We start from the raw sequence: 12,836 nt of genomic DNA, 5'->3' as shown, positions 1-12,836 counted from the left end.
TTTTTTTTTTTGGTGGTTAAAACATTTATTGTCTACCAGCTTCAGAAGATATTGCTCAATATGAGTGATGCCTGCTTCTCTGCTTCTCTGGCCCTGGTTCTCTCTAGCCATTCTTGCCACTGCTTCTGTCTCTGTGGGGCTTTCAGCTTTTGCACCTCTTAGTAGACCTTGTTGCACAAGGCTTTCTTAGCGTTCCAGCGCCGGGTGGCTCTCTGGCAGTACAATGGGGGAAACTCATACTTAACGTCCAGCACTTTACACATCTTCTCAAAGACGTCGTACTTGGTGTTGCCCATCTTCTGCCGGTCTATGGCTATCAGCATCTGGCGATGGTTGACTGTGTCCTTAGTGTGCATATGCAGATGTTCCTGGAGCGTGCGGATCTTGGCTGTCAAGAATGCAACTTGGACCTCATCTTAAAAAGCAGAGACATCACCTTGCCGACCAAGGTCCGTATAGTTAAAGCTATGGTTTTCCCAGCAGTGATGTATGGAAGTGAGAGCTGGACCATAAAGAAGGCTGATCGCCGAAGAATTGATGCTTTTGAATTCTGGTGCTGGAGGAGACTCTTGAGAGTCCCATGGACTGCAAGAAGATCAAACCTCTCCATTCTGAAGGAAATCAGCCCTGAGTGCTCGCTGGAAGGACAGATCCTGAAGCTGAGGCTCCAATACTTTGGCCACCTCACGAGAAGAGAAGACTGCCTGGAAAAGACCCTGATGTTGGGAAAGATGGAGGACACAAGGAGAAGGGGACGACAGAGGACGAGATGGTGGGACAGTGTTCTCGAAGCTACCAGCATGAGTTTGACCAAACTGCGGGAGCAGTGGAAGACAGGAGTGCCTGGCGTGCTCTGGTCCATGGGGTCACAAAGAGTCGGAGACGACTAAACGACTAAACAACAAGGAGGCAGTGTCAGTTGGGGACTTCCAGACTTGGTCTGCTAGCTGCTGTTTCTTGATTTTCGCTTTCTCCTTCTGGCTTGCCATTTCCAGAGACAGCAACCTGCTCACAACATCGTCTACCTTGTCTATACCTGGGATGTTGGCATAAGGTTTCTTCAGTATTGTGGGAGGCAGATCATCCAAATGGCTGGGAATTTCTTGCTTTTTTCTTTGGACAGCCCTGGCATAATCCCTGGCTGTTTGAAGGAGGAGGCTCTTATGCAGTGATCCCGACCCCCTGCCACCGCTGCCACGTTCGAGCCGAGGTGGCTCCATCCACACGGCACGGCAGCCCCCGCCGCGAGACTCCCCTGAGCAACACCAGCGACACCCTCTCCCGGCTTAGTTCCTGGACACCGCTATCTTGGTGCGTCACAGGTCAGGTCCCCCGTCAGTGTGGTGTTCTGAGAGTCGTCTGGAGTTTGTTAAGAGAGAGCTAGTTAAGATCCATTTCTGTTCCTGTATATAGTATCTTGAAGAGTCCGCTGTAAACAATAAACACCTCTAAGTAACCAAGTTACCTTTAGCAGCGTCTTGTTCCTGCTTCGTCCATCCTGCCTGCAACTGATTGCTTTCTACAGAACAACTCTGCGTCTGCTCTGCTAAGGTCCTGCAACAGGTCAAAGTTGGCAAAAGCCATTAGTAGTAATAACCAGGATTAAGGAGTTTTCTCAGGACAGTAGAGAGTGTGTGTGTCAAGGGGGACGGGAAACCAAAAATGGAGGTAGGGTTCAAGGAGGCCAGTTGGAGAGGTAATCTCCCTATTTTTCTTCTTCTTTTTTAAACTTTTTTTATTCAAAATTAAAACAAAACATATTATCCAGAAACATATCATCCTTATTCCCCCCCCCCATTTTTCTGTTCACAATCAGATCCCAGAAGGCAGACTTAGCTTAGAAAAGTAACATACACCTGGAAACTATCCCATAAAGAAACAGTCCCTTTGTCCTCTCTTGATCTTTGGCTAAGACAGGGGTCTGCAACCCGCGGCTCCGGAGCCGCATGTGGCTCTTTTACACCTTTGCCGCGGCTCCGGGGCGGATACTAGCGAGGGGAGGAGGCACATTGTGCGCCCCGACACTCCCCACTGTGGCGGGTGCTGTACTGGCTGTGACGTCGCATGGGGGCAGTGTGTGCATTAGTCATGCACCGTCCGGACGTCACCTTCCCACCCACTGTCAGATCGGAGGGCAGTGGCGCGCATGCTTTAAATGTCGCAATGGTTTTGCGGCTCCCAGGGGCTTTTTTCTTCGGAAACAGGTCCAATTGGCTCTTTTTGTCTTAAAGGTTGCAGACCCCTGGGCTAAGCAGATGTTGCTTCTTCAATGCATGTAGACAAAGAGAGAGAGATGGTTGCCCTGCCCTGTGCTTTTGTCGTTACCTGCACAGGTGGTGCCACGCCCACCTCTAGTCACATGCAGAGGAAGTCTGTCCCAGCCCAGAAGGGAACAGGAAGTTTTCCTGCTGGCTGGACAAACATTCCTCCCCATGTGTAAACATGTTCACTCCAGGAATGTTGTACTTGACTGCTCTTGCGTTTCACATCCCACACTTTCTTAGGGGTTTCTCAGCAGAGGTCGGAGGGCCATCTGTCATGGATGCTTCAGCTGAGATTTCTGCCTTGCACGGGGGTTGGACTAGATGTCCCTCAGGGGTCCCTCCCAACTCTATGATTCTGTGATTCCTTTCTCGAACCTGGCATCACCACCTTCTTTCCTTCATCCCGCAGGGGACCGCTACATCGTGGCCGACTGTGGCGGAGGGACCGTTGATCTGACTGTGCACCAGATTGAACAGCCACAGGGGACCCTCAAGGAGCTCTACAAAGCGTCAGGTGAGGGGGGTGCTGGGGAGAGTCCACAGAGCAAGGCCACCTGCAAGGAAGTCCAGGGCTGCAGGTGGAGGAGAAAGGCAAACTTATCTCATTCACACTTTCCGAAACCCTGTGGAATCTGAAACACAGAATTCATACTTCTCCGAATTTTGCAATGCTGTTCCCCGACAAAACAATGCATGCAAGAATGCACTTGACTGTGGTAAAGCGTGGCTAAAACTGCATATAACTATGGTAAGGAGAGCATGGGAAAGAAATCTGCTAGTGAAAATGACATTAAGAAGTTCTTCATACTGGGGGGGGGAATTGCTTTGCAGAAATGTGCAAACAGTTGTACCTTGGAAGTCGAACGGAAGTCTGTTTGACTTCCAAAATGTTTGAAAACCAAATCACAGCTTCTGATTGGCTGCAAGAAGCTCCTGCAGCCAATCAAAAGCCGCAGAAGCCCCGTTGGACGTTTGGGTTCCAAAAGAATGTTTGCAAACCGGAACAGTCACTGTTTGCGGTGTTCAGGAGCCAAAACGTCCGAGTTCCAAGGCGTTCGGGACCCAAGGTACAACTGTATTTGGCAAAATTCCACACAAACATGACTACAGCCCTGAACTTTCATGTAAGCCGTGCAATTTTGCAGCTTTGAAAGGCGGCTGGGTTTGTGCCCAGGTTTGTTTCCCACCCAGCTATTTGGCTAGAACGGCCATTCCAGGGTTTCCAGGGTTGTTTGAAGCTGGCCTCCCCTGTTGGTGTTCTGATGTTAGAGTTCCACCTAGTGGCTGAAACTGAAATAGCAAGCAAGAAGCGAAATAATAAGGAAAATCAAAGCCTTTATTTGAAGGTGGAAATGCAAATGTCTGGGACTCACTGCATTCTTCGGATAGGTTGCTCATATTTGCAACAACAGCTTAAGGAAGTGCATTCCTCAGCTCAGGGGGCCACCCCAGACAGTGCCCTGACCTTTGGGAGAACAACAAACAATACAAGCAACACGCAGACCAGTATACTAGATAGCACTGTAATTCTTATTGCATAATATACATGATTTAGTAGCAAAAACAAAATGTGTGCACTTGTAAATTCTCCAATATATTTGAAATCAATAGAACACATGTCTGTCAATCTTTGAAAGTCCGCAAAAGTATAATAAGTCTATAGTTGAAACAAAGTAATAGATGCTATCCTGTGGGCTAAGCGGGAAAACTTTTTTTAGGCGTTCATGGTGCCGAAGTAGTAGGTGAATAACAACGGACAGAGATCCCGGATAATTTGACTGTTTCGCTGGAATCTTCTTCAGCACAAACCATAGATTAGAAAAAGGCACAAGGAACAGTGGTCATGCGGATATGTAATATGTTATTCACTTACTTACTTTCAAAGATTGACAGACGTGTGTTCATTTGATTTCAAATATATTAGAGAATTTACAAGTGCACACATTTTGTTTTTGTTACTAAATCATGTATATTATGCAATAAGAATTACAGTGCTATCTAGTATACTGGTCTGCATGTTGCTTGTATTGTTTGTTGTGTTAAGTTTGCACCACAGGGGTTTGTTGTTCTGTATTGTTGATGTACCCTGACATTTGGGAGGGCAGAAAACACAGAGAGAGAGAAGCTTCTCTTAGGCCCTGAAAGCCCCATATCCTTCATGCCATTATTATTATTTTTATTATTATTATTAGCCCACCTTTTTCCTCCAAGGAGCTCAAGAAGGCACACGTGGTTTCCCATCTCCTCATTCTGTCCCACAACAACCCTGCAAAGTAGGCTAGGCTGAGAGGCAGCCCAAGGTCCCAACCAGCAAACTGCACTGCCAAGCGGGAATTCGAACCCTGGCCTCTGAAGCCTTAGTTTGACACGCTAGCCACTGTGCCATGCTGCCCCTCTCCCTTGCTCCTTTGACCTTGCCTCTCCCGTCGCTTCCTTCCAGGAGGTCCTTATGGGGCCGTGGGGGTGGACTTGGCCTTCGAGAAACTTCTCTGCCAGATCTTTGGCGAGGACTTCATTGCCACCTTCAAGGCCAAGCGCCCGGCGGCCTGGGTCGACCTGACCATCGCGTTCGAGGCCCGCAAGCGGACAGCTGCCCCGCACCGTGCCAACTCCCTCAACATCTCGCTGCCCTTCTCCTTCATTGACTTTTACCGGAAGCACCGGGGACAGAACGTGGAGACGGCTCTGAAGCGCAGCAGGTGAGGGTCCCAGAGGGTTGGATGAAAATGGGGGTTGGACTAGATGACCCTTGGGTCCCTCCCCACTCTCAGACGACCTTGGCCCTGGCAGGGATAAAAGGATCACAATTCCACTGCCCCACCCCAAATTCTTTCCCCTTTTGTTAAAAATTTGTTGTTGTTGTTTTTAAAAAAGATATTTATTAGACTTTTTCAGACAATAGAAAGTTACAAAATTATAGATAAAAAATAAAAAAGCATAACAATAATAAAAGACAAAAACAATACAAAAAAGATACAAAGACAAAATACATAAAAAGTAAAAAAGAAAGTTAAAAAAAGAAAAATAATCAATATTTTCATGTCTTATATTTCATTTACTTACTTCCTGACCTCCTCACACCCCCCTCTTCTGTATTCCAGTTCACATAGTTAGTTCAGCAAATCCTTACCCTCTACTCTTTATCTTTACTTATTATCTTAACCTATTCTAACTATATATTTCCAACCATTGTCAATCCGCATTTACATATTCTTATTCATCTTTTTACCAATACCGCTTATTTTCAATCCAACATCCCTTCAACATTCATTAATTTTACAGTATTTCTGCAAGTAGTCTTTAAATTTCTTCCAATCTTCTTCCACCGCCTCTTCTCCTTGATCTCGGATTCTGCCAGTCATTTCTGCCAATTCCATGTAGTCCATCACCTTCATCTGCCATTCTTCCAGTGTGGGTAAATCTTGTGTCTTAAAAACTTGGTTAGATGCCACGAAGTAGGTGGCAATGCCTTAACCATATGCGTGTTGTACAGGCCACAAGGACCTCTTCCATCCTTATCAAGGGGAGTGCTAACCTTCTCTCCTTTCATACAACACCCTTTTGTTAAAAATTTGAGGCTTTCTTTCAGTAGAACTCCATCAGGGCAGTGTAGATTGGAAACTGCAATTAGACTAAAACAGCATAAAATGAAGCAGAAAGATTGAATGGTCTCAGGATCTCGGACATACTATCTGTTATGTACTGAAGTTCTCACCCTGGGCCAGCAAGGGGATACTGTAGATAGTTTTCACTCAGATCCACATATGCAAATGAGGGATCAAAAGTGACGTTCAGTGATTGGATAGTTACAGAAAATGGTTACTGCTGCGTTCTAGTGGAGCTCCATATAAGCAGGCTGGCTGAACCCTTCAGTTCAGTTCAGTTCTGTTCTGACCTGTGAATAAACAAGAGCTGTCTGAAGAATCGCTGTGTCGTCTGATATGTTCACGCACAACTTAACACTACCCATCTAGAGCAATGGGAGAAACTCTGGCGAGAGGATATACGATTTAATAAAATTTTGTAAAGATGTTCTATAGGTGGTACTTAACGCCAGTTAAGTTGGCAAAGATATATAAATTGAAACCCAACCTCTGTTGGAGATGTGGTGGAGAAATAGGAACAACAATACATATGTGGTGGAGGTGTGAGGAAATTTTGGATAGTAGTACATGAAGAACTAAAGAAGATGTTGAAAATATCAATAACAAAGGAACCAGAGACATATCTTCTTAGATTGATAGATGAAGAGATACCACAGGGGGAAGGAAGAATTTATCTATATGCAAGTACAGCTGCTAGAATAGTGATTGCTGCTAGGTGGAAGTCACAAACTATACCCACAAAGGAGGAATGGATTTGTAAACTTAATGAATATTTAATTGTGGCAAAATTAACTGCTATAATAAGAAATCAGTCGAATCAAAAAATTAAAAAGGAGTGGAAATGTTTTGATGAATATATGGCAAAATATTGCTGGGGGGAAAAGATACGCTAATATGCCTAGATTAAAATGTGAAGTACTAGATGGAAGAAAAATTAGTAAGGAAAGATAACAAGATTATATAGATGATTTGAGACGACTGTAGAATGGAAAGATTATTGTAAATTGTATAATGTGGAGGAAATCGAGTGGGGGGGTAGAGGGAAGTGGGAGGAGGGAGAAAAGAATAATATGATAGATTGAGGAAATAGAAATGTAATGGGGAGGAAATGGTGTTGGTTTTGGTACATCTGTATTGTAATGTAATATGTGAAGACCAATAAATAAATAAATAGCAAAAAAACCACGAAAAATAAAATAAATAAAAATGTATAAGTAATCTCTTTTCTGGCATCTCCAGCGTGAACCTGGTGAAGTGGTCCTCGCAAGGGATGCTGCGCATGTCCTCTGAAGCCATGAATGAGCTATTCCAGCCAACCATCAGCCAGATTATCACACATATCGGTGAGTCCCCCAGTTGGAGAGCTCGGCTGTGTGCAGAAACTCAAGCTGGGTGCCAACCTTCTTCCTCCTGTGGGCAATGCCCTGAAATGGGCAAAAGGGAAAAAAAAGTGTGTCAGTTTGTGAGTGTGGATAGCTTTGTTGGTAGAGAATGAACCGCTTAAACTTAGTGTTGCGAGTTCGAGTCCTACACTGGGCAAAAGTTTCCTGCGTTGCAGGGGATGGACCAGATTATCCTCAGGGTCCCGTCTAATTCTATATTTGTATTATTTTGCTGGTCAGTTCCACCAACTTGCAGCCTGATCCTGAGGACGGCCACAAGGTCCAAGTGTGGGACTCCCAAGATCCCCCTGGCCTGTGGTCTTGCTGCCCTCCAAGTGTCCTTCTTTTTCAGGGACAGTCTCAGACTTACAGAAGCCACCCCGGTTCCTGATTTGATCCCATAATATCCCACTTAGACCTCCCTATTTTCATCAGAGATCTGTTGGTGGGTATGGAGTTATGCGACCCTCAAGCCAAGGCAAATAATAACTATACAACCTTTAGAAGACACTTTTAGAAGGCAGTCTTGTATAGGGAAGGCGGTTTTTTAATGTTTAATGCTTTATTATATTTTTATATAAGGGACGCAGGTGGCGCTGTGGGTTAAACCACAGGGCCTAGGACTTGCCGATCAGAAGGTCGGTGGTTCGAATCCCCGCAACGGGGTGAGCTCCCGTTGCTCGGTCCCTGCTCCTGCCAACCTAGCCGTTCAAAAGCACATCAAGTGCAAGTAGATAAATAGGTACCACTCTGGCGGGAAGGTAAACAGTGTTTCCGTGCGCTGCTCTGGTTCGCCAGAAGTGGCTTAGTCATGCTGGCCACATGACCCGCCAGCTCCCTCGGCCAATAAAGCGAGACGAGCACCGCAACCAGAGAGTTGGCCACAACTGGACCTAATGGTCAGGGGTCCCTTTACCTTTATATTTTTATATCCAGTGGTAGTCTCGAACTTAATCCGTTCCGGGAGTCCGTTTGGCTCCCAAAACCGTTCGAAAACCAAGATGTGGCTTCCGATTGGCTGCAGGAGCTCCCTGCACTCAAGCGGAAACCGCGTTGGACATTCAGCTTCCGAAAAATGTCCACAAACAGGAACACTTACTTCTGAGTTTGCGGCGTTCAGGAGTCGATTTGTTCAGCAACTCAGCCATTTGAGAAGCAAGGTACCAATGCCCAGTCGGATGGTTTCATACAAGTAATAAAATTATTATTTTCATGGAACAGGACATTCCAATTTTCACCAGAGAAACATTGGAGGGTATGCAATTGGGGGCAGCAATGTTTCTGAATCCCAGTTGCTGGAAACTGCAGGAGCGGAGAGAGGTCTTGTGTTCAAATCCTGCTTGCTGGTTTCCCACAGACATCTGGCTGGCCTCTTAGGTTCTTTCTGCTGACAGTGAGTCTACCTGACAGGTGTGGAGGGTCAGAAAAGCCTCAGCTCTTCCCCGAAGCCTTGTACTGTTTTGGGGGGACAGGAGGTAGGTTGGTGTGGGGGACTCCCTGGTCCTGAATGGGGTAACTGTGCCCCTGAAGGACCAGGTGTGCAGCCTGGGAGTCATTTTGGACTCACAGCTGTCCATGGAGGCACAGGTCAATTCTGTGTCCAGGGTGGCTGTCTCCCAGCTCCATCTGGTACGCAGGATGAGACCCTCCCTGCCCACCGACTGTCTGGCCAGAGTGGTGCATGCTCTGGTTAAATCCTGCTTGGACTACTGCAATGCACTCTACGTGGGGCTACCTTTGAAGGTGACCCGGAAACTACAACTAATCCAGAATGCGGCAGCTAGACTGGTGACTGGGAGTGGCTGCTGGGACCCCATAACACCAGTCTTCAAAGACCTACACTGCCTCCCAGTACGTTTACGAGCACAATTCAAAGTGTTGGTGCTGACCTTCAAAGCCCTAAACAGCCTCGGTCCAGTATATCTGAAGGAGCGTCTCCACCCCCATCGTTCTGCCTGGACTCTGAGGTCCAGCTCCGAGGGCCTTCTGGCGGTTTCCTCCCTGTGAGAAGCCAAGTTACAGGGAACCAGGCAGAGGGCCTTCTCGGTGGTGGCATCCTCCCACCAGATGTCAAAGAGAAGAACAACTACCAGACTTTTAGAAGACATCTGAAGGCAGCCCTGTTTAGGGAACCTTTTAATGTTTAATAGATTATTGTATTTTAGTGTTCTGTTGGAAGCCACCCAGAGTGGCTGGGGAAACCCAGCCAGATGGGCATGGTATTATTATTATTATTATTATTATTATTATTATTATTATTATTATTGACAGTTACTGGCTCCAAAATGGAACCTTGCCAAGTTTTTCCAGCATCCTTTTGACCCCTGTGGCCTCTCCACCTCCCTCCACTGTCCCCTCTCTCCCTTCAGGTGACCTCATGAAGAAGCCGGAAGTCAAAGGTATCAAGTTCCTCTTCCTGGTGGGAGGTTTTGCTGAGTCCTCGATGCTGCAGCACGCGGTCCAGTCGGCCTTCAGCGCCGTCTGCCGGGTCATCATCCCGCAGGATGTGGGCCTGACCATCCTGAAAGGCGCGGTGCTCTTCGGCCTGGACCCCACCATCGTCCGCGTGAGGCGCTCCCCTCTGACCTACGGCGTGGGGGTGCTCAACAAGTTCGTGGAGGGCAAGCACCCCAGGGAGAAGCTGCTGGTCAAGGAAGGGAAGAACTGGTGCACCGACATCTTTGAGAAGTTTGTCTCCGTGGACCAGTCCGTGGCGCTGGGCGAGGTGGTGCAGAGGAGCTACTGCCCTGCGCGGGTCGGGCAGCGGAAGATCATCATCAACATCTACTGCTGTGGCACCGACGACGTGGTCTACATCACCGACCCCGGGGTCAGGAAATGCGGTACCATCAGCCTGGACCTGGATGAGTTGGAGGAGCCCAGCTCTCCGAAGAAGAGTAGGAGGGAGATCCGAGCCAGCATGCAGTTTGGAGACACAGAGATCAAGGTGGCAGCCATGGACGTCCAGACATCAAAGACCGTGAGAGCTTCTATCGATTTCCTTTCCAACTGATGCCCTGGACATTTGAGGCCTTGGAGGAGGAAGAAGAAGGGGTTTGGCTAAGGTCCTTCTCCTCCTCTCCTCTGTGGATTTTTCTGGTTGAGTCATGTCAGACTTGGGAAGAAATCCAGCACAGGTCAGGTTCCAGAAACACGTCCTCTTTGCTTCAACTCGCCAAAGAAAGGCAAGCTGGAATACCAGGTGGACCCTTTCATCTTTCCCATCATTAGTCTTGGTCTTTGGTGGTGGCAACTGGACCACAGTCATAGATTATCTTCTCAGGACTCTAGAAGAGAGCAGAGGGGTGGGCAGCTTTGCAGGCCAGCAGTAAAAAACTCCAAGGAGAGAAATTCCACAGAAGAGATTCGTCCCATAACCTTCCCTTCCATTTTCCTTCAGGTTTTGGAGAGACAAATTTGCGTGCAATGATGGGCCTTGCAGATGGAATGGTCCAGGATGCAGCAGCAGCCTTTCATTCAAGACCATAATTTAACTAGCTGGGGAGTTGGAAATTTCACCTAACAGTGTCACCATGGGAAGATGAAATACAATACAGTGGTACCTCGGGTTAAGTACTTGATTCGTTCTGGAGGTCCGTTCTTAACCTGAAACTGTTCTTAACCTGAAGCACCACTTTAGCTAATGGGGCCTCCTGCTGCCGCCGCGCCGCCAAAGCCTGATTTCTGTTCTCACCCTGAAGCAAAGTTCTTAACCTGAAGCACTACCTTCTGGGTTAGCGGAGTCTGTAACCTAAAGCATATGTAACCTGAAGCATATGTAACCCGAGGTACCACTGCATCCACATTCCATTCCATGCAACTCCCCCACTCCTAGAATTGCCATATTTCAAAAAGTAAAAACTAGGACATTCCGGAAAACCCCAAAGTTGTTAAGCTGCTGCTGCTGCTGCTGCTGCTTCCTCTTCTTCTTCTTCTTCTTCTTCTTCTTCTTCTTCTTCTTTACAAAAACACCAAAAAACACAGCAATTTTTCAATTGTCTGGCCTAAGATCTAGGACAAAGCAACGCCTTCTGGAAACATGAAGTGTTTACATAATAATATCCTTAAATATTGTTGGGTTCACACACACACACACACACACACACACACACACACGAAGCATCTCAGTGCACAAGGTGTTGGATAATTAAGACAACTGCACGAGCAAAAAATAGAAAGGTTCTGTGCTTTTGCATGGGGAACAGGACGGGCATTTAAGCCAACGGTGAATAACAATGCATGTCTGAAGTACAGTGGTACCTCGGGTTAAGTACTTAATTCGTTCCGGAGGTCCGTTCTTAACCTGAAACTGTTCTTAACCTGAAACTGTTCTTAACCACTTTAGCTAATGGGGCCTCCCACTGCCGCCGCGCCGCCGGAGCACGATTTCTGTTCTCATCCTGAAGCAAAGTTCTTAACCTGAAGCACTATTTCTGGGTTAGCGGAATCTGTAACCTGAAGCATACGTAACCTGAAGCGTATGTAACCTGAGGTACCACTGTATGTCTATTTGGACCTACCTTCCATTTTAGAGGAAGACTGGCATGGCTTTATCTGGGTCTCCCCAACCTCTGTCTTGGACTGCCAATCCCATTGGCGGCGGCCAGTGGGTACCAGTGTGAACAGCAGGTGGAGCAGTTTCTCTACTTATCGTGCCTTAATCCAAATAAAAGCCCAGATCAGCTTCCACCAACCTGCCCAGAGCAGAAGGGCCAGATTCATTCAGCTGGGGGCAAGGAGAGAGGCTGGTCACTAGGGCAATGTTTTGCCTGCTCCCCCAAACCCAAAGCTGTAGCCCAGCCATCTTGAGCCCCTCAGAGCTATATTTACTTTTTAGAAGTCTTATCAGTGAGCAGCTCATTGTAGGTCCTTTCAGTCTAGTTCTCTTGATGTAAGCAGAACTGGAGAGGAGGGGCGGAAATCACAGGTATATCTAGGTCATGGGTGGGCAAACGAAGGCCCGGGGGCTGGATCCAGCCCAATCGCTGTCTAAATCTGGCCCACGGACGGCCCAGGAATCAGTGTGTTTTTACATGAGTAGAATGTGTCCTTTTATTTAAAAGGTATCTCTGGGTTATTTGTGGGGCATACGAATTTGTTCATATTCTTTTTCAAAATATAGTCCGGCCCCCCACAAGGTCTGACAGTGGACCGGCCCCCTGTTGAAATAGTTTGCTGACCCCTGATCTAGGTTTGGATGTTGCCTCCTGGAAATGGGAGTTTTTTTCCAAGTGTCCAGCTTGTCTCTTCAGAGTCTTGGCTTTTAAACAACTGATGCTCAAGTCTTGGGAACTGCTAGTGTCCACTGCATCTTTGCAAAGGATGGGGAGGAAATCAGAATAAATTGACTGCCTCCAGTGACACCCCACCCTCAACAGCTCGGAGTCCCTTTAGCCGGCCTGCTCACTGCTCCACCAACCCTCTGTTGCTCTCCAACTAGCCAGGCAGGATTGCCCCGTTCTCTGGCTGAATAAACATTGCCACCCTGCCCCTTCCAAACCGCGATAAAAAGCTTTTCTGTCCTGCCTCCTTAATGCTTGTAATATGTCGCTTTGTAGGAACCCACCCAAAATTTTATTTTTCTA

General features: G+C 47.2%; 1 protein-coding gene and 1 pseudogene across 2 annotated transcripts in view; one reads left to right on the top strand and one right to left on the bottom strand.

The window, feature by feature from the left end:
- Nucleotides 1-10,890, top strand: part of HSPA12B (heat shock protein family A (Hsp70) member 12B) — a 54,991-nt gene extending 44,101 nt beyond the window's left edge. The window contains exons 10-13 of the mRNA XM_081207057.1: nucleotides 2,674-2,778; nucleotides 4,705-4,963; nucleotides 7,109-7,212; nucleotides 9,621-10,890. Of these exons, the coding sequence (XP_081063183.1) occupies nucleotides 2,674-2,778; nucleotides 4,705-4,963; nucleotides 7,109-7,212; nucleotides 9,621-10,264 (1,112 nt within the window). The 3' untranslated portion in view covers nucleotides 10,265-10,890. The remainder of the gene's footprint in view (nucleotides 1-2,673; nucleotides 2,779-4,704; nucleotides 4,964-7,108; nucleotides 7,213-9,620) is intronic.
- LOC308594464 (small ribosomal subunit protein uS15m pseudogene) lies at nucleotides 42-2,646 on the bottom strand (annotated as a pseudogene). The gene is made up of 3 exons: nucleotides 2,640-2,646; nucleotides 896-1,293; nucleotides 42-415 (listed from the first exon to the last, which is right to left on the bottom strand). The product of its transcript is annotated as a small ribosomal subunit protein uS15m pseudogene (transcript).
- Nucleotides 10,891-12,836: the final 1,946 nt, after the last annotated feature.

Source organism: Podarcis bocagei, assembly GCF_964188305.1.
Source record: "Podarcis bocagei genome assembly, chromosome: 9".
Lineage (NCBI taxonomy): Eukaryota > Metazoa > Chordata > Lepidosauria > Squamata > Lacertidae > Podarcis > Podarcis bocagei.
Note: the sequence above shows the minus strand (reverse complement) of the source record. Positions and strands in the feature narration are given on the sequence as shown.